This window comes from Nannospalax galili, unplaced genomic scaffold (genome assembly GCF_000622305.1).
Source record: "Nannospalax galili isolate Female #2095 unplaced genomic scaffold, S.galili_v1.0 scaffold514, whole genome shotgun sequence".
NCBI lineage: Eukaryota > Metazoa > Chordata > Mammalia > Rodentia > Spalacidae > Nannospalax > Nannospalax galili.
This window is the reverse complement of record NW_008336076.1, coordinates 541023-568535: the sequence shown is the minus strand read 5'-3', so window position 1 is coordinate 568535 and position 27513 is coordinate 541023. Positions and strand designations below refer to the sequence as shown.

Sequence of the window (27513 nt, the reverse complement as noted above, 5' to 3'; positions counted from 1 at the left end):
AGAAAACGAAAGGAAAGAACAATCTTAGTCATAAATCTTGCACTGATTTCCTTTGCCTGGAAGGCATTCAGTCTTCAAAGGCTTAGGAGCCTTCCTCATGAAGTATCCCTGAAGGCTGTGTGTTAAGGGATAGCAAGTATCTCCTCAGAACCACCTTTCTTAGGAACATACAACATATTTGATACATATCGGCTTCACCCTGGGCCATATGTTCCTCAGTGCTTCAATCTGTGTGGCTAACTGCAAACTCTCTATTACAGGTAACAATTCTGGTACTAGTAGGCACTCTTACGGTTCTGCTGAAGGCCATTGTAATCTTATAAAAAAGTTGAGCATTCTGTGGTTCCATGACATCCAATGCATTTCCTAGGTTTTCCAGATTGGCAGCAGCCTAAAACAAAAGTAACAGTATTACTTCTAACATACACTAAGAAAACAAAAGAACCTAACACATGTATATACACACAAATACACTATTACTGATATTTTAAGAGACCTCTGTTTTTTCAAATTTTCCTTCCCAATGTCTGTCTGTCTCTCTCTGTCTCTCTCTCTATGTGTGTATGTGATATATGCATGTGTGAATGTTTATAAGTATGTGTGCAAATGTTAGTGTGTGGGAGGCCAGAGGCTGATACTGGCTGCTTTCTTCTGTTTGTCTACCTTTTTTAAAAATATGTATTTTTTTATTTATTATTTTTTTATGTGTATTGCCTGCATGTAGGTAAGTGCACCCATGTCGTGCAATGCCTGCGGAGGTCAGAAGAGGCTGTCAGAGTCCCTGGGACTGGAGTTACGGACAGTTGTTAGCTGCCATGTGGGTGCTGGGATTCGAACCCAGGACTCCTGCAAGAACAACCAGTGTTCTTAACTGCTGAGCCATCTCTCTCCAGCCCCTTGTGTACCTTATTTTTAAGACAGGGTCTCTTACTGACTTTGGAGTCCACCACTCCCACAGGACCAGAGGGTAGGTGGCTCTAGAGGGCCTCCCATCTCCACCTTCCCAGTGCTAGGATTTCAAATACGGGCCATCACACCTGGAATTTTATGGGTGCTGGGAATCCAAACTCAGATCCTATTGCTCATGTAGGAAGCACTTTATTTACTGAGCCATCTCTCACCCTGCCAATGGAATCTTATGTGTTATAAAATGTTTTAAAATTATCTTAAAACACTGATAATTACACATAAAGAATTCTTGATTTCTGGGGTGTTTTATCAGTATTTGTCATTGAACAAAATCTTCTGGATGGGTAAACATATCCACATTATTCAGTAACTGTAAACTCTACTATAGAGAACAGTTCTGGCACTACTAGGCACTCTTATGGGTCTCCTTTTTCTCTAACAATAGATTCAAGGAAGGCTATATGGCCATATGAATAATACCTTTACAAACAATATTATATGAGACTAGCTTTAGAACTACACATAGATAGGCTGGCTTATATTTGAAATGCTTCCTAAAATAGAAAAATCACAAAAGGAGTTAGGGGATTAGTCTTTTGTTGTTGTTGTTCGTTGGTGATGAAAAGTCAAACCCAGGGTTTTGTATATACTTGGCAAACTTTCTACTACTGAGTTATATTCCCAGGTCCAAGTAATATATGAAAATTTTACTGATGATCTGCTCTACTAAGGTTCTTCTAAGTGTCTATCAAAGTATGTGCTAGGTACTGTCACATTAATCAAGTTAAATATACAGACTTCTCATGATACTACTGGCTGCAGAATGAACGGATTTTGGCCCTCTATCATCTAGTGTCCAGTCAGTGCATGCACTACTATAGAAAAAGATATACCTTACTAGAAACATCTCATCCCAAGCTCACTGAATTCCTAGAAACCGAATTAGGTTGCAAAAGCACTATGAATTTCAATTTGCATATTTACTTTCGTATCCAGCATCACAGATTACACTAGTTAAATAATGTGCTGGAACCAGAATCTTACATAAAAATATATATATTCTTAACAATTTAAAAAATATGAGAAAATCTTCATTATATAAAAGTTTTGCTTTACTTGTTGATATAAAAGCTATCATCTTCATAACAATGTTTCTGGGATGCAATAAAAACCATGATATGCAGTCTAAGAACGAACTTCAAGGCGCTAATGGATATGAACACAAGCACGCATATTGTTGTGCGATGAAATAGATCTTGCCCCAGGAAACTTAACCCACAGAGAACAACTTACCTGCTCTATGTCCCCCTCCCTGCACAGGTAGTATAGGGCCAGCATTCTCAGCGCTTCCACATTGTTACTGTCTTGAACCAGCAACCTTCAGGAGAACATTTCAGTTAATGCTGAAATAAACTTGAACGTTTTATTGAAGAAAGTTGAAAAATTCAAAGTTTGCTGGTCTATTTCACTACTCATATAGTTTTGATTAGTAAAACTACAACACAGACCTCTGCATTATTTAGAGTTAAAAAGGTATCTGGAATTTTTAATGTCTTAAAATGTATACAGAGATTGTGCCAGACCTATTTAATCCTGTGATAAGCCTACCTGAAGAATTAACTACATACAACTGTATATTAAAAGTTGAATTCACCTGGAGCAGGTTGACTTTTTATTAAAGGGATTCTAGAAATGCCAAAATGAGTCTAGTATTTTAAAATATACTAATATTATTAACATTAGATTCCTTATGGTAAAATACAAATTAGGAAATATTATAAAAACATATATTAATATTAGAAAAATTAAAAGTATAAATGTAGGAAGAAATAGTCTATGCTGTTAGAATTCTTATAAAATGCATAGGTGTTATCTCAGGGTTGGAGAGATGGCTTAGCGGTTAAAAGCACTGTCTGCTCTTGCAGAGGACCCGGGTTCGAGTCCCAGGCCCACATGGCAGCTACGAACCATCCTAACTCCAGTTCTAGGGGAATCCAAAGTCCTCTTCTGACCTCCATGGCACTGCATAACATGGGTGCACTCACATTCATGTAGGAAATACACTCATACACAAAGAAACAATAAATAAAATATTAAAAAAAAACCTCATAGGTGTTATCTCATGAATGATGTGATACAATAAATTTCTGGATCACATTTTCTCCCTTCCTGAAGTCTGCCTTCTGCCATATAGCTGATCAGTTCCTCTTACAGAAGCTAGAGGGTACTAGCTGTCTCAGATGGGACTGGGCTATTTTCCTTGCTTTGGTCAATGGACTAGTGGCAGGGTGGAGAGCATGCCCAGTCTACCTTTCAGAAATAGTGGGTATCTCTGCTCATTCTCTTGTGTCTTTGCTATCACCAAGGGGAGAGTTTCTTCTGTGCAGCTGCTGCTTGTCAGCTTGTGCATAAAAAACACCCTTGGGAGACCACAACTGCCATAAGGGTCCACGTCCAGGCACTAGGGTCTGAAACTTGAAGCAGAAACCCAGAAAAACCTGACTGATCAGCAGACCATAGATGACTGACATTAAAGTGAGTAATGAATGCCTGTTGCCATATGCCTTGAGATTTTGGGTAGTTTTATACCAATTGCTGTCTGAGAAGATATTGTTCAGTTTGGGCTACAAAGTTTACATCAAATAATCTATATATTTGGTGTGGGATAAAATACCTAAAAGGTATGAATCTTAATTTATTCGGTTGCAAAGTGAAAAATGCTAATAGTACCTACTTCTGAGTATAAGTCACTTTCCCATGTATAGGCGCTCTGGGCATTTTACAACTGGTCATCCAAACCACTGTTGTCACTCTAGGTGCTCAGGCCCAGACACAGTGGTCATCTTCACCTAGGCTCTTGCCTTCCTAGGTTCCAGACATTTCTCAAAGCAACTGAAGGGTAACTGCCCTGGCTTCTGTTACCACCACTTCTCTTTCAATTATGGCAACAGCATAAAAAAAATGGCATCCTTGCTTCCCCTACCCTCAACCCCACCCCAGCTCTCAACACAGCCCCGATTCTATAATGGTAATTCAGACCCTAATACGACTCTTTTCAAAACTCCCAGGACTTCACCTTGCAGAAAAAACCTCCAACTCCTTCCACAGGTCCCCAAGATCCTCTGTGACCCAGCACCACCTCCCTCCCCACTATGTCCTCACAGCCTACATCCTCTCTTGCTCTTACTCCTTCCTGTTCCTCAAACAGACAGGGGCTTCACCCCCAGCCTCCCTGGACTGTTCCTCATTTGTGAAAAACCTTCACTCAGGTGTCTCCATGGCTTGCTGCCCTGGCCTTCTCCAGGTCTTTGCTCAAACAGCATCTTTTCAGTATGGCCTTCCACAACTACCTCATAACTCTCCAGTCCCCACCCCCGCACACCATGTCACTTTATCCTTTCTCCCTAGCACTCATGTTTAACTTCCTGTGTAATTTCACTGTGCTGCCTCACATGCTTCCTCTGGCTTACTAAGGGCAGAGATACTAAAGGGATGTCTATTTTAAGAGTAGGTAGTCAGATATTGATGCAAATCAATAAATTAAGGTTACTGGGCATATGTGTGCATGGTGTGTCTGTATATGTGTGTTCACATTTGTATGGGCATGTACATATGTGCATTTACATGCAGAGACCCCCAAGTAGATGCCCTGTGTCTTCCTTGACCTCTCTCCATCTTGCATATTGAGGCAGGTCTCACACTGGGATTACAGGCAGGCTCCACACCCACATAGCTTTTACATGGGTTTTGGGGATTTGAACTCCTCACACGTGCTTTACCTGCTGAGTCATCTCCCCAGCTCCAAATTCCTTTTTAAAAAAATTTTATTTTTATTTTATGTGTACACGTGTATTGCCTGCATGTAGGTAAATGCACCTGTGTCGTGAAATGCCCAGGGAGGTCAGAAGAGGCCATCGGATCCCCTAGAACTGGAGTTATGGACAGTTGTTAGCTGCCATGTGGATGCTGAGATTCAAACCTGGGTCTTCTGCAAGAACAACCAATGTTCTTAACCACTGAGCCATCTCTCTAGCCCCCAAGTTCAGTTTTTAAAAGCAATACAATTAAAAAAAATTTTTTTGTTTGGAAAAAAAATCTATATGGTTTGAAAAAATTCAATTCAATTCAATGCTAATTATGAAGAATATGAAAATCCTATGACACATAAAAGAAAACAGATTTGGTGGTTTTCTCATATATAATCAGCTCCAATAAAACTTGTGATGTAATTTTTTTTTCATTTAACCTTTGTGCTGTCTCAACTGTCTGGTCCCAATCCTGCAAGGCCAGCTGTAAATTCATTTTCTTCTCAAACGCAGGAAGAAAGCTTGGAAAGTTCACAATTATCTGGCTCACAGTCTCCAGAGCACCTGAAAAATTCTGGCGCATCTCAAGGCACAGTACCTGATGAAAAAAAAGAGACAGAAAAACTATGACCTTGTGTATCAAAGCTCTCTCAAGGCCAGCCTGGGCTACAAGTGGAGTTCCAGGTCAGCTTGGACTATGGGAGAATACTAGTGGCTTAATATTTTGATTTTAATTAGGAACACATGCTATGTTTTTTTTTGGTTTGGGGGGGGGAGATTTCACCAAGAATGTGTCTTTATTGAAGAATCTTATCACAGTTCTGTTCTGTGACCCTCTAGACGCAGATTCAACCCAGCCATGGCCCCATAGCCTCTGGGACTCCACATGCCATTTTTACAAATGAAAAAATGAGTTTTTATCAAACCACAAGAAGAAAATATTTTGCATGTCGGGAGCCATATTTACCATAAGCATTGGAAATTAGGAGAGTGCCACTTTAAGAGCTTCTGAGCTCTCTGCTTCAGCGGTCAAAGCTGACAGGCTGTACCTGGGTGATAAATCAGGTCTTCTAGAAAGGTAGTTTCAGTTCGGCCTTCATGCTGTCTCTATAGTAACCCTTTTGTCTATAGTAACCCTTTTGTTTCTGTTGGGAAGATTCACCTGGGTAACCCAAACTCCAGGCCAGATAAAAGGGACCTGTGGGACCCCTCAGTAGATTCTTCCTTCTAAAGAGCGCTCTCCTCTCTGTACCTGCTGTCCCTTTAATAAATTCCTTGCATAACTTCAGACGTATGCCTGAGTGTCCTTTTTGATGAAGACCCAAGCCTGGTGGGCTTGGGGGGCGTTCGACAAGTGGCACCCAATGTGGGGGCTGAGGACCCCCAGCACCAGGCTGTCTGAACAGATTTTTTGAGAAAAAATTGTTTTTTGGGTAAGTATGCTTTTGTTACGTAAGTATGTCTTTTTCCCTTCTTCCCTGCAGTATATTTATTATAGTAATAGGGTGCACATTTCAGGGTGTGATTTAGGGGTGCTCAATATGAGATTTTTAGCTTTTACAATAGGGGACAGAGTCAGGGAAAAAGTAAAAGCGGCGTCTCAGACAGGAGAAGCAGTTTCACTTGACTTCTGGGCTGCTTGGACATTTGTTAGAGCATGTGCTAAATGCAGTCCAAGGAAATTGCTTCCAAGCCAGCCTTTTCATACAGCTAGAAGGACGATTAATCTTTATGAAATTCCTGAGGAGGTGAAGCATAAAGTCTTAGAGCAAGTTTGCAGAGTTTTTTCTTCAAGATTTCCTCCTCCTTACCTGGTTCCTGGTGTTCAGAATGCCGTGAGAAAGCAGACTCAGACGGCTAACTTTAAATTCTGGCATAGGAAAACCCGCCATCTCCTGCTTGCTGTTTTAAACTAATGTAGTATAGGCTGAAAATGTGAGAAGCTGACCCAGGGCAGAAACTGCTCCTTTCTGTTCAGACTCATGCTAGTTCTCACAGTCTTCTGTTCTCAAGAATTTTCCAGGTTCAGACTGACCCTCTAACTCTGTGAAAGGAACTGAGAGCAGCTTGCATGTTTTAGTGCCTTGACATGAAAGATTTTCTTTGGCTAAAAAAGGCTCCCACCTCAGGGGTCAGTCTCCTTGGGTCCCTAAAAGGGTGACCTAACCCAGATTAATCATACGAGAAACCTGTGGAAACAGGCATAGGAATACAATCCCGCTGTGATTAATCTAATGGGGAACAGTTTGAGGGCTGTTCAGGACACTCACCAGGGCCGTTCGCAGCTTGTGTGCTTTGGAACGTAAAATTGGCGTGCCCATACGATGTCGACACTGTGCCTTTTGCAGATCTGTGTTGGGTGCCATTCCCAACATGTTGTGTTTTAAATTAGTTTAATGGTACCATTTAATAAATTTCCCTCTGTGTGAGCTTGGCACGGCTCTGTGTGAATGATGTGTAAAAAATGGCAGTTTTGGAACTTGTCTTCTGTGTTCTTTTCCGACAGCACAGGTCGGTGGCTCAGGTATGTGAAGTGGCATCCTGAGCACTCTGAGCAAGTGATTTGTGGCACAATTTGCTTGTACTAAGCGGGTGGCTTGTGGCAGAGGCTGCTTTTGATGAGTCTTGGAGCTCTACAAGTAGTTCATGGCAGGAGCTACAAGGCCTTCCTTAAATGGCACGTAACCACTTGAAGCTGCGGCCCAGCATGATGCGTTTGCGTGCCACTGGGGAGGTTCATAATGAGCAGGTGATTTGTGGCAGGAATCACTCGTGATGAGCTCTTGAATCTATTGTACTCTGTTTCAAGTTCCATGATGTTGCAAAAAGACGTCTATAACAATATTGTACGCACTGTAAAAATTACAAAATTAGGCTACTGATATCAGTTATAAATTATTTGTGCCTTGTTTGTTTCATTTTGACGGCTATGTTTCTGTGTGTTGCCATGGTTATTGCACCCTATTGTTCCATGGTTGTGTTTTATGTTGCCTTGACAACCTGGTGTGCTACTCTGTTGCCCTTGGTTGTCCTGGTCGGCCGCATCTCCCCTGGGCCTTCCTTGGATCATACATGGCTGCTTGAAGCTGTGGCCCAGCATGATGCAGTTGTGTGCCGCTGGGTAGTTTGGGGGTGGGCTGCCAGGCTGCCAGGTTGGCGGCTGTCAGTTGACATACGGGTTCTTGTCATGGCTTTGTAGGACGTTCCTACTACACAGTACCAAGAAGGTTGAATCCACTATTGCTAAGCAACAGTTATGCTCCATTATTAAGGATACACTTGCCTGTCTTCCCTGCTAAAGTCTTACGTCCATACTTTAACGCCATATCAACTTTGATTCAGCTCCTCAGGTCTGAATCTACAAAGTATTTTGGGCAAGAATCTGCTAAACTCATAGTTCCTTTTAGAAAGTCCCAGGTGGATTCATTATCTTAAGCATAGGCTTTTGCAGTTTTGCCAAACCACTGATCTTATATTTCTTAAAGTTACATGCTCAGTTCCCTTGCCACATGCCTTATTGATATTCACAGATGGGCCTTCTAATGGATGTATTTCCTGTGTTGCTGATGGGACCACCGTAGTGATTCATACTTCTCTGGTTCTAGTTTTTTAAAGATTTCCGAATCAGGAGTTTAACCTTTATACTGCTAGTTTTTATCCTGTCCTGTTGCATTCTATTGACAAGATTTGGATATCTGGGTAACACTGTTTAGGGTCTCGTGGCGCATGGTCTTTGGGATCGGGGCTCGGTTACTTGAAGCTGCAGCCCAGCGTGATGCAGCTGTGCCCTGTCTTGCGGCTATTGTGCCATGGACTCAACGGTTTTCTGAATCAGGGGAGAGTCCTATCTCTCTCTTGTTCAGTCAAGTGTTGCATTAATGAATGCATACCTCTCTGCTTAACAGGACTGTATGTCTCCTGACCATGGAGGACAAACACAAAGATACCTCCACCTTTGCTAATGAGTTTCAAATGATTAAAAGTCTTAATTTTGCCTTTTCACTAACTCTTCCTTTTAGAACAATATTACAAGATGTTTCAAGTACAAACTTTCTGAAACAAAGGATGTGTCAAGTTCTGGTCATGGGCTGAATTTTTTTAAGGTTATTTAACAATTTGCAAGATTGTTATGATGAAAAATCAACAGCACCTGACAAAGTGTTTTACAATTACATGAACCTTTTCCAGCAACTCTGTTGCTGGGCTTGCTGGTGCTAGTACATTTCTGTTACTTTCCCTTTCCTGTCTCATTATGCCTGGTCTGCGGTCATGGTTGTCGGTGCTCCTATGCATGAGGTGGGACGTAGTCACTTGAAGCTGTGGCCCAGTATGATGTGGCTGTGCTGTCCTGCATTTCTGCTACTGACTGCTATGATTGTTTTCTGAGGAATAACAATCCCTTTACACCTTGTCATTTGTCCCTAATGCTCCCATTACAACAGATTGTATAATAAGCAGCCAGCTGCTACGTTGTTGTCTTTTTTTTAGGTATAAGAAACAGTTAAAGTATGTACTTTAGGACCTAGGTTTGATGTTGCGATTATTTGTGTTTCCATGTACTCAATCCCACCTTGTCGTTTGTTCCCGTAACAACCTATTGTGTATGTTTCTGTCATCCTTGACTACCTGTTTCTAGAGCGCTTAGGAACAGAGGAATATCCATCTTTTGTTTGTTGTTGCCTTGAAAACCTACTCAGTGTATACGTACCTCTTTTGCTCCACAGGACCCTTCCTCCACAAACTTTGGAAAACGCACAAGAACACACCTCGACCTCTGCCTTCCACCCTTGCTAACAAATTATAATTCCTATTAACTTTAAAGGATTTTTCTCCTATTTCAGTAACAGTTTTTTCCTTCCCCAGGACTATGGGTCGGCTTAAGCATATACTTCAGGAACAAGGTGTGATATGCAGTTCACAAGGCATGACTGCATTTGTGGAATTGCTTGAGGAAGTGTGCCCTTGGTTTCCTGGACAGGGTCCCTTGACATTAGATGTATGGTATAAAGTGGGTGCCAAGTTACAGATGTATTATATTAAGCAGGAGCAATCGCAGATTCCGGAGGAGACTCTCAAGCTCTGGATTCTCATTCGAGATTACTGTACAATGGCCGAGCATGATATTGTGACTCGTCCTGCTCAGTCTTCTACAGGTTCTACGACAGAGAAGGTCCGAGAGTTGTGTGATGATGTGCGAGACCACCCTAAGGAGTCCTCTGAATCCTCTGCTGAGGCTATGGCTCTGCAATCACAGGCTCAGTTGTCATCCTCTATAATACAAATACAACCTGAAAAGAACACCCAGTTCTGGCCTACACCAATTCATACGCAGGTCTGAATGTCTTCTACTGCACCTGCCATGTCTCCATTACAAAAGATTGTGCGGCAGGCCACTGCTGCAGGTGAGGATGTATCAGGCTTCATGGCACTCGTGGAGCCCCATAACAGTCAGAGTACTGGAGATACTCTGTTTCAACTCAAAGCCTTGAAAACTTTTAAATCTGCTTGTCTGCAGCACGGCCCTACAGCTTCCTTTACTCGAGCTGTGTTAGATTCCCTGCCTACTGAGCAGTTGCCTCCTAATGATTGGAAAGCACTTGGAAAAATTGTTCATAGAAGACTATTTCATATGGAGGTCACATTTTAGCAAATTCTGTCTGGCTACAGCTGACCTAAACAAGCATCTTCATATTCCAGTTATTTTTGATATGCTTGCAGGAGAAGGCCAATATAAGGACATAGCACAACAATTAAATTTCCCAAATGCCGTATACGCTCAAGCTAATGTTGCAGTGAAAAAAGCCTGGAATGAACTGTCTCCTACAGGAGGACACACTGAGGACCACACTAAGATCAAACAGAGCCCTAATGGGTCCTATCAAGACTTTGTGTCCAGGTTGTTTGTTGGCTGTCAGGCTAATACTCGGCTTGTGAAACGCTTAGCATACAAAAACGCAAATGCTACCTGTCAGGCAGTTCTGAAAGCATACAGAAAAAAGGGATCTTTGTCAGCTCATGACATATGTCACTGCTGCCAGTGTACCAAACCCTATGGTCTTCCTTCACAGAAAAAGTAAATGTCTCTAGTTTTGCCAGAACAATCTTCCTGATACCTTCTTTTAACATGTACATTGCTTTCCAGTTCAGTGTGTTGTCTATAAAAATTTAGTTATGTCTTTTCTAAGTTTCCCCTTTTGGTGAACATGTTATCTCTCATTACAGTCACTACTTTTCAGCACTCATTACACCCTGTAGCTAAACAACTGGTTTTGAGAATACCACTCGCTCCTGGATAAATGTCCCATAGAATATACAACACATTTATGCTTAATTTTCAGTCATTTCTGTTAATGCTTGTTTTCAGCTGACCATGTCATGTTTGTTTCCCATTACCTTGAGAACCTACTGTTGGCTAGGAACCGCCTAAGAAAAGTGCTATCTCCATGGCCATGGTATCACAACAGTGTTTGTTGTCTGTTACCTTGGTTACTGAGATCATGGTACATAGTATTCTTCTGTTATACATGGGTATCATCATTTAGCTTCCACTCCTGGTGAGTTTACTTCCTACCTTGGTGTATGCCTTCACAGTTCTAGTTTACAGCTTATGACTTCACTTTAACATTTCTCGCAGCTTCATCTTCGCTCTATTGTTTTTAGGACTACTATCAGGTATAGCTTATCTAGCATCTGCAAACTAATAGTACTATTGTCTCTAGTCATGTCTTCCTCCCATAGGAACCTTCTGTTTGTCATCATCTTTTGTTTATGCAGTTGGATTTCTGTTATTACAGCTGAGACCACTTATTGGGCTCATGTGCCTAATCCTCCTCTTCTCCATCCTTATACTTGGAAGGAGCCCACTATCGTGGTTCCTACTTCTCCTATGACTGCTTTTGTCACCTCCTTATGGAACAGGTCAGCCAGAGTTTCCTGATGAAGAAGGGACACTGTTTAATTATACTCAATTTGTTACAGCTGATATCATGTGCTTCGGAGTTCCTCCTTGTTATCCTATCAAACAACAGGATTAGGTTGCTCCGGGAGGTTTATGGGATCCAGCTCATTCACACAGGGTACGAGTTACTGCCCAATCCATAGGTACACCATGGTCAGAGTATGAGACTACAGCTTCCCCAGATCTTCCAGAATGTGAGGCTTCTTCTTATGACCAGATTTTTAACAGACAGGCTTTAATACGACAGAACTATAAAGGCAAAATGGGTAAAGTGTTTAGATCCTGAAATAATACTTGGCTTGATTGAGGCCCTTTAGATACTTGGTTAAAAGAGTGTGCAAATTCTAAAGGTTTTATCTCTGTGCATGATCTGTCTAAGGTAGTTCCTATGAAATATACACTCGACACCATCAAGGACATCATGTGGGTGGATGCAGGAATAGCCAATCCTCAACCTCAGTTAAGACTAGGACATACATTATATCCTCCTCAAATGCATATTTGGAAATTGCTAGCTACTCTTAAGCCTGTAGAACTCTTTAATGGAACTGTTACTCTTATGATGAGGTATTTTATGACTTTACTAAAGTTAAACATTACAATGTTTCAGCTTGTGTCCACTTTCCTCTAGTAATATGCCTTCACAGTCCTATTTCCTTTACAACTTATGACTTCACTTCAACAATTATTTAGGTATACATGTCTTAACAACTCTGTAGCTTTTGATCCAGCTTTTGACTCTGTTATGATTTTGACTCAAAGGAATTCTTTATGGATTCCTGTAAAAATACCTCGTTCCTAAACAAGCAGTCCTGCTCCAAGTTTACTTCTACGATTTTTCAAAAGGTTGCTACGGCGTGGTAAACATATGATTGGTCTGATTATTGCTGCTATTTTAGGTCTTATTGCCTTGGCCGCTACTGCAACTACTGCTGGTGTGGCTCTGCAGAAATCTGCTCAATCACAGACTTTTGTTGAACATTGGCATGACAACTCCCATAAGCTTTGGACACAGCAGACTCAGTGAATGCTCACTTACAAGATGAAATCGTGACTTTACAAAGCGGATTTCATTGGTTAGGTAGTAAACTCTTGGAATTGCAGAAAACTGTACAATATGTCTGTGATTGGAATTCTACTTAGATTTGCATCACTACTAAATTTACTGACTCTCTTTATGAATGGCACAATTTGGAGATGTACATTCAGGGTAAAATGGATAATGCTCCATTTCATGAGATACACCTGCAGGAAAAAATCTTTGCAGCATTTTCAGAAGAATTGCCTTCCGCTACTTCTATTGATCAGATAGCTTCTTCTTTAGCAAATGCTCTCTCTGATCTTGATCCTCACGGATGATTTCAGAGTATTTTACATAGCTCTGGCTCTTCTTTGGTTACTTTAGTGCTTGTTCTATGTATACTGTTAATCGGTGGTTGCTGTGTATCTCGTTGTCTGCAGCGGCATTGTTCGCTAACGTGGCTGCCTAGCCCCGTGGTGGCCCGGGAAGGGGGTGTATTTCTGCTTTTTTCACAGGATATCGCCATGATGTGTTCACTCCCGTTGCGTCGCTTCCACTGCTGTTGCCATCCTACTCTTCTCTGCCCGGACTCTATGCCACCTGTGTCGTCGCTGCACCATCCATCATCGCCTCCTGTATGCCCAGTTTTCTTGGACCGATTTTTTGAACTCTGTTTCCGCTGCCCTTGGACTGTTTCCACCGCCTGGCGCCCACCATTCTACGTCTCTGGACTTTGGCTGGGATGCATCCCTGCCCTATTTGATTACTTGTTTCTCCCACATGATTTGTGCACCATTGTTATGCTCATTTGTGTGGTACTTCTTCCCTTATGTCCTCCCTTTGACCCCTTGGGCTGTGGGGTCCTTTTTGTTCGTTTGGAGGCGGGGGACTTAGGCTCTGCCTAACCTCCAGTTGCACAGATAGAGAATTTACAGGTAGCACATTCAAAAATCAAGAAACCAAATTCACAAGTTACAATTTAAATGCTACATGATTTGGCCATATTTCGGTTCCAGGCTCTGGTCCTGCAGTCCAATTTCTCTCCATGACGCTGTGCCTCAGTGGCATTTCCCGTTTCTTCCCCAAGGCCGTGGCCATTCACTGGGAGCTTTCAGGAGGCCGGTTAGCCAGATATGGGTAAGATTCTCTCAGAGGAAAGCGGGACGCTGGCCGCCCCCAACGGCTTTCACTCTGGCAGAGGACAACCTAAGACAGGCACGGTCGTTCCATTCCAAGTCTTGGCATGTACTTCATCTTTAAAAAATATAAAAAGAAAGGGGGATATGTCAGGAGCCATGCTTGCCATGAGCATTGGAAATTAGGAGAGTGTCACTTTAAGAGCTTCTGAGCTCTTTGCTTCAGTGGTCAGAGCTAACAGGCTGTACCTGGATGATAAATCAGGACTTCTAGAAAGTTAGTTTCAGTTCGGCCTTCGTGCTGTCTCTATAGTAACCCTTTTGTTTCTGTTGGGAAGATTCACCTAGGTGACCCAAACTCCGGGTCGGATAAAAAGGACCTGTGGGACCCCTCAGTAGATTCTTCCTGATTTTTCCTTCTAGAGAGCGCTCTCCTCTCTGTACCTGCTGTCCCTTTAATAAATTCCTCGCATAACTTCAGACGTATGCCTGAGTGTCCTTTTTGTTGAAGACCCAAGCCTGGTGGGCTTGGGGGGTGTTCGACATTTGCATAAGCAATTTTGTTCTAAAATATAATCCTAACTACCACATTAATATGATTACAGGATGCAAGTTTAAATACACACAGAGATACAGAGACAGACAGACAGGCACGCACGCACGCACACACGCGCACACACACACACACACACACACACACACACACACATACACACACTTAGAAGCACTTGGGGGGCTGAGACAGAAGGACTGCCAAAATTCAAAGTCAGCCTGTCTACTACATGGTGAGTTCCAGGCTGGCCTAAGATGTAGTACAGAATAAAATCCTATCTCAAAAAACAAAAACAAAAAAAGTTTTTAGAAATAAAAAATAAAGAATACTACTACATGGAATGGAAAAATTATCTTAAAAGTATAAAATATCTCTAGGAGGTTTTAAAAGGCATCTATAACTAAAAAGAGATTTTTACACATCTTATACATTAAAGAATAAGCAAAATAAAAGTTCAGACAACTGCCATTATCTCTTTTTTGGTTCCAGGAATTAATCTTAAGGAAATAATTTCAAGAGATCACAAAGCAGCACACGAATTGTATTTATTTCCCAACTATTACCTTAAGAGAAAAATAAAAATTAACCTACAATATCCACAATAGAGTACATCTATTTAATAAAATTTTAGTCATTAAAATGACTACATAAATATGCAAATCTATATTTACTGACATGAACAGATGCCATATGTGACAGTTTATTTCCAGCTGTATTTTCTTTCAGATGTTTCTATTCTATATATTCTGAAAATATATTGACAATGTTTACGTATAGCTCTCTTAAAAAAAAAAGGTTATAGGGCTGGAGATATGGCTCAGCAGTTAAGAACACTGGTTGTTTTTGCAGAAGACCCAGGTTCGAATCCCAGCACCCACATGGCAGCTAACAACTGTCCGTAATTCCAGTTCCAGGGGATCCAATGGCCTCTTCTGTCTTCCGCGGGCATTGCACGACATGGGTGCACTTACCTACATGCAGGCAATACATGCATACACATAATATTAAAAAAAGTTATAAATATAGTTACTGCATTAAAAATTAGAGAGATCACTCAGTGGTTAAGCACACTGGCTATTCTTGCAGAAGATCCAGGTTTGAATCCCAGCATCCACATGGTAGTTAACTGTTTGTAAGTCCAGTTTCAGGTGATCTGATGCCCTCTTTTGTCCTCTGCAGGCATTGCCTGACACAGGTGCACTTACACATGTGCAGGCATAACACTCATATACATAAAATAAAAATAATTAAAAAAATATAGGTGGTGGAACCCTCAAGATGATTCAGTGCTAAGGTGCCCGCTATCAAGCCTGATGATCTGAGTTCGATCCGTGGGACCCACATGGAAGAAGGAGATGAATCCTCCAAGTTGTCCTCTGACCTCCATATGCATGCCATGATATGCATGTGCTTGTCCACGTGTGCCTGTGTATGCATGCGTGTGCACATACACAGAAAAAAATTTACAAATAGGTAATGCACATTCATAACTTATTAGATTCCCCCCTTTTTTTTGCTTCTATATTTGCTTTAAGACGTGTTGCCCTAGTATATATCAGTTAAAAATAAACATTTACCTTTAATCCCAGTAAATGGGAGGCTGAGGCAGGTGGATCTCTGTGAGATTCAGGCCAGCTTGGTCTATAGTGAGTTCCAGACCAGCTGGGGCTACAGAGAGACTTTGTCTCAAAAAAACAAACAAATAAACAACAACAAAAAACCCAAGAACAACAAAAAGAATTTGGTCTCAATATATCTATAACTTCAATATGTACTTAAAATCAGTTAGATAAATATATTTCCATATGGTTATAGAAAAGTTTAGTCATTAAGAAAGTCATTATGTAAAAAAATATTTAAATTTTCAAATAATTGACAATAAAAGAGCTTGATATTAATTTTTTAAATTATATTTTCCCTTGGAATATGTTTCAATAGTTGGTAATTACAAAATAATAAAACCATGCTACAAAGAGTTGTGTGTGCACACTCTTTCCCTTAGACCAACACTTCTCACAGGAATACAAAGTACTATCTTCAGTCAAACTGAATCAGCAGTGTATTTAATTCCTAGTTGGAATCAGACTAGTGCAGTCCTTCTGCTGAATTAAGTGAACAATAAATACGTACTTAAAATGGATCTGCTACATAGGTTACACTTTTTGTCCTTTCCTAAATTCATGTTGAAACCTAATTCCCAAAGCAATAGTGTTGGGAAGTGGGGGTCTAAGAGGAGGCAGTCAAGTACCAATGTAAATCCACCAGAAAAAGGGCCAGAGGCAGTGGCATCATCTCTTCTGCTCCTCTGCCAGGAGGGAATAGCGCTTCTTCTGTCCAGGTTCCCTCAGTGATGGACCATGACCTGGGAGTTGTAAGATGAAATAAACTCTTTTCTCCCCAAGTTGGTTTTGGCCACTGTTTTATCACAGCAACAGAAAGCTAACCTGGGTACCCAGCCTCACATTTGTTTTAGTTTTATGATGTTGTTTGTTTCTGAGACAGGCTTGCTATGAAGCCCAGGATGACCCTGAACTCACAGCAATGCTCTGGCTTCCTAAATGCTGGGATTATAGGTATGAGCCATCTTGCCTGGCTAGTCTCAAGTATTCTGTCACAGCAACATAAAACAGACCATACCATGTAATTCAGAAATATTGTTTAAACAAGTTATGAGTATCAAGGTACAAGTAAAATCCCTCCAAGATATTCATGTTAACAACTAAAATAGCCCAACCCTAGAAGATTATGAGATAACTTTAAAGAACAGAGAATAGGCCTTTAATCCCAGCACTTGGAAGGCAGAGGCAGGTGGATCTCTATGAGATTATGGCTAGCCTGGTCTATATACATAGTATGTTCTAGGCTAGCTAGGGCTACAGGGAGACCTTGTCTCAAAAAAATTATAAACAAACAACAAACAAAAGAATAGAGAGCAGGAGAAATTCTTTTTAAAAACTTGTCAACTGTTCAATCCCTATTAACAGTACAATTAGGAAAAAAAAACCTGAATTCAATCACCCCGAATACTAGTTGTACTAATGACAAACCCTGAACTCATTACACAGAGAAACTGCCAAGGGCAGTCCATGAAATACTAACCAGAGTCACACTAATCCACTTTTCATTGTTTAATCTAACTTACTGCTTATCTACTAAGAGTTTTCCCTAATGCATATTGATTTAGACAGGGTCTGGCTATATATACCTTAAGGTCCTCCTGCTTCTGCCTCCCAACTTCTGAGATTACAAGAATGTACCATCATGACCAGTTTCAATATCTTTACTTATTTTTCACAGTTAAGAATTTTTGGAAAAGGCTAGGAGATAGTTCAGTGGGAGAGCACTTGCCTAGTTATATATGAGGCCCTGGGTTTGGGCTTACACTGCTAAGAAGAAAAATAGCAACTAAAAACATTTTTATTCATTGTGTGTGTGTATGCACGCAAGCCTGTGCTGTGGCAAGTGTGTGGAGGTCAGTGGCCAACTTTTGGGAGTTTGTTATCGTCTTTCACCTTGCTGAGGGAGGGTCTCTCCTGTTTCTTCTGATTTGCATACTTCAGGGTACTGGCCTGTGAGCTCACTGGCGATTTTCCTGTCTTCTTCTCCCATCTTGCCATAGGAGTGCTGGGATTTTAGATGCAAACCAGCCTTTTCTGGTTTCTGAGGATCAAACTCAGGATGTCAGGCCTGTGTGGCAAGCACTTCTACCTGTTAGTTATCTCACCAGATCAAATGATTTTTTATTTATGTTATTTATTACATTTATTTATTCTGTGTTTGTAGGCATGCATATGTACAATGTTGAGTATGTGGAGGTCAACTTTCAGTAGTTAATTTTCTCCTGTGACTATGTGGGTTCTAGGGCTCCAAATCAGGCTGTCTGGCTTAGGGGCAAGTGCCTTTACCCTCTGAGTCATCTCACTGGCCCCAAATAATGTTTTAAAGGTGTTCAGAAGACAACATGGAAATGGAAGGATGTAACTTAAATATTCCTACCCATCAGTGATTTTTTTTTCTTTCTCCCCCTCCCCATCTTGTTTCTGTTTTTTTTGTTGTTGTTATTTGAGACAAGGTCTCACTATGTATCCCTGGCTGGCCTGGAACTCACTATGTAGACCAGATTGGCCTCTAATTCAGAGATCTACCTGCCTCTGTCTCTGGAGTGCTGGAATTAAAGGAAGGCTTGCATCACCACGCTGGGGCCCCTATCAATAATTTCTAATGACTATCAACTGTTCATCTCTCAAAATGCAAGTTAGATCTCATCATTTCTCTGCTCAGAGTCATTGACTGACTCCCCATCAAATGCAAAGCAAAAGCCAGAGTCAAAGGCTCACAAATCAGCTCCAGCCCTTCTTATCACCCCTAACTGCTACTCCTTTCTTTCTTCCAGCCTTTATCTTTTCACTCATTCCCCTGACTTGGCTTTCTTCCTATACCCAGAATGTGCTCGAAGGTATCTGAACATGTTGTCACCTCCATCTTTGGAACTTTTTCTTGGGTACTCACAGGGCTTCAGCTCCCATCCCCTCTAAAACTTGGTTAAAGTGTCACTTTCTCCAACTATTTCTTTTCCAACTCCGAGTTCCTGCCTCAGCTCCCTTTGTTGCCCTTGCTTTGTTACTGGACACTGTCAAGTGGACACACTAGATAATTAACTTAGCATGTTGTTCACTGTTCATCTCTCCAGGATAATACAAGCTCTACAACATGAGGTTTTCTTTTACTCATGCCACTCTTAGTATCTAGGGATGCCTCACATACAACATACACATTAAGCATTTATGGAGGAAGAATAGAGAATCAACCACAAGCACAAAATTGCCCCAGCAGTCAGGCCCTCTGGTAGGAATTTGTTTCTCTAGCTGTGTGCTACACAAAAGGAAGCCTCTCACATGGAAAGCATCAGTCTTTGTGAACTACAAGATTTCAAATATTATATATTTAGAAAGAGGATTAATTCACCTTGATTCAAACTTACCTTACCAAGCAGAGCAAAAATGTCATTTCCATCCTGCAGTCCTTCCTCGAAACACCTTAATGCTTTTTTAGCATAAGGTTCTTTCCCTCTCGTGATATCAAGCCATGCTTTCAAAATTGGCCCCTGTGAAAGGAAAAATTCTACTCATGTTTCTGTCTTCTTACAGAAATAAGGAGAAATGACTGCTGAACAAAAATAGGTAAACTTAATGATATTGTTCTGATAATCAGTAGCAAAAAAGGTCTATCAAATAATACTACATTCTGTATAGTAAAATTGACAATCTTAGAAACTAGATTATTAATTTCAGCCTTTAAGATTATTGGGTTCAATATAAATATTAAGAAGTTTGTCAAGCATTCAACTACTGTTGTAACCAACATCCTACTTGGAAGCTTTTCTAGCAAATGATTACAAACTATTGACATGTAACTCAATTTATAAGCAAGAATGTGCTGCCTCCTTTCAGACTCACAGCCTGAATGAGCTTAGGTAGGAAAAGGGACGACACATTGCTTCACAACTATTAAAGACCAAGATAACTGTGCATAGCTGTCTGCAACCTCTGTAATAGTCTAGTGAATTGGATAAAAGTCTAGAGACATTAAAAACCAAGTAAGACGTAAGTCACGATCCGTTGCTTTGCCTAATCTACCTCTCTAAGGTTTTCTTTTACAATTTGCACTACGTATGCTGCGTCTCACCAAATGCAAGGTTCTCAAGGTAAGCAGAAACAAAGCATTTTCATCTCCACCTTTATCTCTACTTCCCTTTTCCACATTTGCCTGTTGAAACTGTTTTATTTATTATTTTTATTTTTTATGTATATGAGTGTTTTGCCTGCATGCATGCAAGTGCACCCGTGCCGTGCAAAGACTGCAGAAGTCAAAAGAGGGTGTCAGATCCTCTGGAACTGGAGTTATGAATGGTTGTTAGCTGCCATGTGGGTGCTGGGAATTCAAACAAGGTCCTCTGGAAGAATAGCAAGAGTTCTTAATCACTGAGCTATCTCTTCCACCCCATTTTTTTAAGGCTTTAGATCAAATGCTACTTCCTTTCTAAACATTTTTGCTCATTCTTTTAACCTTACAGATGAGCCTTTATTAAAGTAATGGCAAGTACAAAATAAGTAAACAATATATTATTTTCCTGTGCACTCTAGTCATATCTTCACACCACTTCAGATTCTTCTCAAAATGCATTCTGGGTATGTGCTCTGCACTACTATTGGACAAGTCACTCCGAAAAATAAAGTTCATGTAGTCTTTGTCCTTTTGTTATTAATGGCAAAAATAAGGGTGCCTTATACCACCAGAGTTGTTCAATCAGGGGGATAGAGGGAAGGAGGAAGAGAGAGAGGGATGGAGAGATGGAGGGATGGATGGAGGGAGGGAGGGAAAAGAGAGGGAAGGAGGAAGGATGGACCAGAAAGGAACCAAGACACAGTAGCTATCCAAGACTTACTAGCATAAGAAACCTCAGTTCAACCATGTTCTTTATGTCCATATCATATATATTTAAAATTTTTTTTAATTTATTATTTTTATTTTATGTGCATGTGTGTACTGCCTGCATGTAAGTAAACCCATGTCATGCAATGTCCATGGAGGTCAAAAGAGGGCATCAGATCCCCTGGAACTGGAGTAAACTGGTTGTTAGCAGCCATGTGGGTGCTGGGAGCCTAACCCAGGTCCTCTGCAAGAGCAGCCAGTGCACTTAACCACTGAGCCATCTCTGCATCCCTGAAAGAAATTACTTTTGTTGGTATATTTAACTGTACATTATTCTAAAAGTCAACAAATAAGCTTATGTTGCAAGAAAACAAGCAACCTTTGAGAACTATTTTGTAATAGAGAAAACATTGAAGCTGTTATTTATTGAAAAGAGTGGCTATAATAAAGAACAAAAGATAGTATCACATAAATGAGATTGGTGTTCTTTAATATTACTATTTTTAAAATAAGGAAAACAGTCACCTCATTACTATCATGTGGCATTTTTGACATCCTGTCAATATATTCTCTTGCCTTATCATGACGACCAATGTGCCACAAAAACAGGCCTGCATGGTACAAGGCTTTCCATCCAGCTTCCTTACGCTGCTCTTTCATTTTGGTGTCTAATTCCAGGATAGCTTCTCTATCTGAAAGGGGGAAACAATATTAAATCAAAATTAAATTCTTGATCAAGTGATGATAGGCCAGATGCTTATTAGCAGGGTAAAGATTTGTTATTCTCTATGAAATTATTTGTTAAAAAGAAAATGCAAGCCATAAATGCAATTTAAATATTTCTAAGTAGTCTCATCTAAGAATGGGCAAAATTAACTTCAATAATGTTTTATCTAGCCAAAAATGTCCAAATAATACACAATTGATGTACAATTAACAAGTTTGGTTTTTTTTATAACTAAATCTTTGCAATAGGTTTATTTTACATCTACAGTACATCTTAAGACACTAAGCTTCCTTCAGAAATATCTGTAGATTTCATTAAACATAGTTAAAAAGAAGATTCATATACTCAAGCATAAGTTTTAAGTTTCAAAAGCAAATTAAAATTAGTGCTGTGAGATGGCTCAGTGGGTGAAAGGGATTACAGAGTAAGCCCAACATTCAAGTTTGATCCCCAGAACCTATGTTAAAAGCCAGACATGGTGGCATGCATCTATAATTTCAGCACTCTTACAGCAAAACTGGAGGTAGACATAGAATCAATCACCTGGAGGCCCAAAGGCTAGCTGGCCAGGAGTACACAAACACAAACAAGAGAGGTTCTATCTCAACAAGGAAGGAGAGAACTGACTCAGAAGTTGTCCTCTGATCACCACATGCACACTCCGGTGCACACATGTACACACTTGCACACACGTGCATCATACATACAAATAATAATAAAATTTTGAAAAATTTAAGTTGAAACCAAAAAAAAGCCACTCAAAATTATCCATCTGCAGGTGTTTAAAAGTTACATGTAGTTATGTAGTATAGCTATGTAGTTTATGTCATTCCCCAAATAGACAAACTACATACCCGTAGTATTTTTAATAATGAAACTCATAAAAATGTGTAATGAGTCTTAGGACTGGAGAGATGGCTTAGCAGTTAAGAGCACTGTTGTTCTTGCAGAAGACCTGGGTTCATATCCCAGCACCCACATGGCTGCTGGTAACAACTGTACGTAAATCCAGTTCTAGGGACACTGCATAACATGGGTGCACTTACATACATGCAGGCAATACACTCAGACACATAAACTAAAAAAATAAAACACACAAGTTTTATTCTAAAACACTTCAGTATTAAGGGTAAGGCCAAGACTAGTTTTTAAATTACCTGACTCTCAAATTCAATTCTGAAACACATATATGCACAGATTATTTATTAAAAGTCATTTGTAGCTTTACTTACTTAAAGAAAGTAAGCATTGTAATTGTATGTTTAGAATGAAGGATCTGACATCTTGCTTATGAAATGTTCTAATATTTAAGAAACTGTTCTATGACATGCAGTTTACTGTTTAATTATTTGAAATATTTACTACTAACTGTTACTGGATATATGTTTATCCACACACATACACATGTATTTCTTAATTATCTATAATTTGGATATTCTTCTGCCTCAGCCATAAGTTACAGATTAACATAATGTAACACAACTTTAAAGGCCTCTCATGACTAAGGTTTCTTTCATAATCTAGTCATATGTCCCAACTAACAATGAATGAGAATTTAGTGATCATCTACCAAGAGCTAGTCCCTATGGGAAGTATAAAATTCAAGAAGCTCAATGCATTAAAGAACGAATGAACGTGCATACTGCCTCATATTTGTATATAACAAGTTGTATAGTTGGCTGCAACAGAAAATTCTTTGTGTAAATGTTTTCAGTTGTCCTTTTTTGTGTAACAGTTGCTATCCTACACTCAACTTTAAGTTAACTCAAATAATTCTTATGTACCAGTGAAACCAGTGCCACTGGACACAAACCATATGAAAGTAGTATAAGAGAGAAGTTTCCTGTCTTGATGAATTTATAATCTTGTCAAGAAGTTTATCTTGATATAAATAATGCCTAGGATAGCAGAAAACTTGAAATGAATTGGATATGAAAGATCCAGCTAATACTGTACTTAAATACTGTACCTGGATCAGGGCTCATTTTATGGATGTACATCAGTGCAATCAGAGAACAAAGGGACACATCTTGTTTATTTTTAATAGCCTCAAATTCCCGAAGAGCTTCTTGAGCTTTACCTGGAAATCAGGAATATGATGTGAAAAAGTGTTCTTAGCACAAAGCAAGGCGTGAGAACTTAGAGGAGAGGCTTCATAACTGATGCATACCTTCCATCAATGTGCCATAGGCATAATAAAACCTGAAGACTGGATCACTGCCATACTTCTTCATCCCTTCACTGGCAACAAGTAACACATGGTGGAAATATCGCTCTTGACAGTAGTAATTAATCAGTGTCTAAAAGAAAATAATGAGTAAAAGTTACGAGAGTCTGGTACTCTGAAAAAAAAAAACTTTTAAGAAGCAGGTATCAATCTAAAATTTTGAGTAATCCAGAGCTTAATGAACTTTCTTCTACATTTCTTAAAATATTATTAAACACTAACAGTAGTAGGGATTGCAAAACAGAATGATGCATTACCAAGATAACTCAATGCTTTTCTTTTTCACTGTAATTTCTTTTTTCTCCCCTAATCTTTTTTCCAAAAAATATCGAAGTGGGATTTCTTTCACTGTTCTTATCCTTTGACAGCATTTTCGGAAAACTTTCTAAAAAAGAAGAAAACAGGAAAAAAAGGAGCTTGCCATAAAAAAACAGAGGTTTCCATTCCCAGGTTTTCTTTTTTAAGAAGAACGTCTTCCTTGTAAAACTGTTACTATTCTAGCATTACCAAATGACGAGAACAAATTAAACAGCAAATTATTGACAAATTTTTTATGAACTCTACAACAAAGATTCATCAATAAGAGTGAGCTAAACTAGTTCTCAATGGAAACAATCATATTTAAGCTATTTTCAAAATCATGTTATTTTGATTTACAAGACATAACTATCAGCACATACTAAGCTGTAACTAAGGGAAAACACCTTTCTTAGGATGTTCTAAGGTTTAGCTGCTCTGCTGCAAATCAACAAGGGAAGTCACACTATCACAACCACTGCACCTACCAGGCGTTCTCACTCCACAAACATCCCTGGGCTGTCTAGAAACTTTTCTAGGTAGACCACAGTCAGGCAAGCTCCCCTCCTACAGTTATAGCTCTCCACCCTCCTTTCCCACTTTGTTTCTGGAAAAGTGTGACCCACATTCAATTTCCTAGATACCTACAACACATCTCAATAGAACACAGTTTTTCTACAGCACCCCAGAGCCTCGGGTCACAAATGACCTTAGTTGGCCACAACTAAAGGACACTTAATGTCATCCTACTTGACTTTTATGCAGTGTTTAAAAGTCATTTATCAACTACAACCCTGAAAGTCAGTGATGTAGAACATGGAAAGGACATGGATTTAAAGGGGTAAAGACATGGCTTCATGTCTTCCGTCCATGATACAGCTTTATTTCTAAGCTGCAAATAGTAAAGCAAACGTAGACGTGGTTGTGAGGCTTATCCGATAATACTGTAAAACTTCTATTCTGAAAATAAAAAAGTTCCTCCAAACTCCATTATCCAGCCACCATCTCTCATCAAAGCTCCACTTTATTTGCCACCTGCTGCCTAAACAGCAACTCAATCAGGATCCTCTTCCCACTCCCCCCCGCCTGCCAATCACCACACTGTAAGTTCATACATCTCTCTAGTCTGTTACTACTTGCCATACCTACTATTATTGCTGTGGTCAGACTCTGTCCATTTTGATTTTTAAGGCAAAATCATATAGCTCAGGCCGGCCTCCAACTTGCTATCTTCCTGCCTCTGTTTCCTGAGTGCTGGGATGTACTCCCATGTGCCCTCATGCCCTGCAGTCCAAAAGACATTTGATGCTGACTATCTAAGGTCTAGTGCTAGGCACTGGGTGAGGTACTGAGAATACAGAAATGAGTAATAGTAGTCACTGCCCTGGAAAAATCTTACATTTTCATATGAGGCTGTGATTAGAACAACTAAAATACAGTGCAGCTCATTCATTTGGAAAGGAGCCCACAAATTGCTTTGGGAATGAAGGATACTGTTTTTGGACAATTCTTGAGAAAGGCACAGAGGTTTGTAAAGCAGAGGAACAGCAACATGGAGGTAAGAAACAGCCTGGTACATGGGACAGATGTCGATGGGCAGGGCTAAAAGCCATTCCATACTCTAGAGCAGGGAGTGGCAGACCACAGTGGTCACAGCTGTATCTGACTTGCTGCTTGTTTGTGGATGGCCAGTGAGGATGGTTGAAGCAGAGGAGCAAGAAAAAGCAAGGAAAACCATTTCACAGTCAAATTTCAGTGGTCATAAAGATTTCTTGGCATGTAGGCATGCTCATTCAAGTATGATCTACGGCTGCTTCCTAGTGTAGACGCAACAGAGATCCTAGAATAGGAGCCGTCTGGCTTTTTGTAGAGGACATTTTCCATTCCTTTTTCTAGTCTTAAGACAAAATATTGGTCAAGGGTCTCATATTAAGGGTATTTCCTGTCCCTGTGGTCTGAGTGATGAGGGGCTGAGTAATGGGTTTTAGTATTAGTGTTTTTATTAAAGAACTCATGGGCATTGTGAAGGATAAAACTGAGGGTATGAAAAAAACGTAAAGGCAGGTGGCTTGAAAGTTAATGAAGAAATCCAGGCAAAAAAGCAAACCTTCAATCTTCCCTAATTTTCAAGGCCAAGTTTTCCTTTGTCCACTTATCAATAGCTGACTATGACATGCACTTAATAACAGCTTGTTAGTTTAGTCCTAATCAACGGTAAGCTCGAGATTGGGCAAGTTTATTGCAGTATCTTCAGTGCTAAGGAAATAGTGCCACACACAGGAGCAGTCAACCCGTACTTGTTAAATGCACGTCTTTCCACCATGACTGTAAAATCTGCAAATGTTAATCCACGAATCTGTCCTGCTGACTGCTAGCTCCAACTTCCAGCAGGCATCGAGAAGAGTTCCACACTCCGGTCAACTCTCCTCCCTTTTTTCTAAGCCTCGCGTCTTTAAAATCACACCTGGAGGCGCAGCATCACGTCACCCAACCGCCCCCGGACACAGCAACAGGGTGGGGGAGAAGCTAACTGGAATTGGGCGGCGCGCCGGGAGGGGCGGGAGGCCTCGGGATTCTCCGCGGGGCGCGCAGCTCAGGGGCCGAGGCCGCAGCCCTCACTGTCAGCCGCGGCGGTCCCGACACCCTGGGAAGCAACCGCCTCCGCTGTCCACCCTGCCCTGCGCCTCCCACCAGCCCGTTCACCTTCAGCTCCTGCGAGTCCATACCGGCTGCAACACACAGCGCCACGGCAGCGGAGAGCAGGGGCTCCGGCCCTCTACCCGCTTCGGACGCAGTGGGCGAGGACGTGGGCGGGGCCCAGCGGCCATTGGCTGTCAACCCTAGGGGGCGGGGCCTGGTGTCGGGGAGCGCGGGGGCGCGGAGCAGGCGTAGTGGGGACCCGGAGGGCGGTCCTCGGAAGCCGTAGACCTGCAGTCCACCTGGGCCGGCGCCGTGGGCGGAGCCTGGGATTTGAGATGAAAGAATAATGAAGACGGGGAGGAAACAGAAAGAAGGGCAAGGGTATTTGTCATCCAGGGAAACAAAGAAAGGCTCCATTTTCTCAACTTATTTATGGAAGTCGATTTGCGCATTGCGGCTAGTCCGGGCTTGACCTGCACAGGGAAACTGGTTACCTTTCACGTTGTAGTAATCGAGTTTTGGCCACAAGGTGGCGCAGAAAAATCGTCATTTGGCAGAAATGTGCTGAGTTTCTTGGACCAGGTTTAAATCTTTGCTGACATTGGTGCGATTTTATTTGTAATTTGAATGCATTTTAATTTAGTCCTTTTCTCCCAGCCCCGGCAAGGAAAAAGGGACAGGAGATAAACGTGTGTGTGTGTGTGTGTGTGTGTGTGTGTGTGTGTGTGTGTGTGTAATACTGCTAATTTTATTCTTTGAGAGTTTTATACAATGTCTTTTGATCATATTTATCTCCCACTTATCTCC

At 40.8% G+C, this 27513-nt stretch overlaps 1 protein-coding gene across 3 annotated transcripts in view; it reads right to left on the bottom strand.

Moving 5' to 3' along the window:
* The window catches only part of Ttc21b (tetratricopeptide repeat domain 21B), an 85854-nt gene extending 58954 nt beyond the window's left edge, over positions 1-26900 (bottom strand). For 2 of the 3 annotated variants that reach the window (XM_008830894.3, XM_017797575.2), the window contains exons 1-8: positions 26770-26900; positions 23713-23842; positions 23512-23622; positions 21341-21507; positions 19365-19487; positions 5156-5313; positions 2203-2287; positions 293-391 (exon numbers count right to left, since the gene is read on the bottom strand). In XM_008830894.3, coding sequence (XP_008829116.1) covers positions 293-391; positions 2203-2287; positions 5156-5313; positions 19365-19487; positions 21341-21507; positions 23512-23622; positions 23713-23842; positions 26770-26790 — 894 coding nt within the window. In that variant the 5' untranslated portion in view covers positions 26791-26900. The remainder of the gene's footprint in view (positions 1-292; positions 392-2202; positions 2288-5155; positions 5314-19364; positions 19488-21340; positions 21508-23511; positions 23623-23712; positions 23843-26769) is intronic. The other variant, XM_029562406.1, reaches the window with a different exon arrangement.
* Positions 26901-27513: the final 613 nt, after the last annotated feature.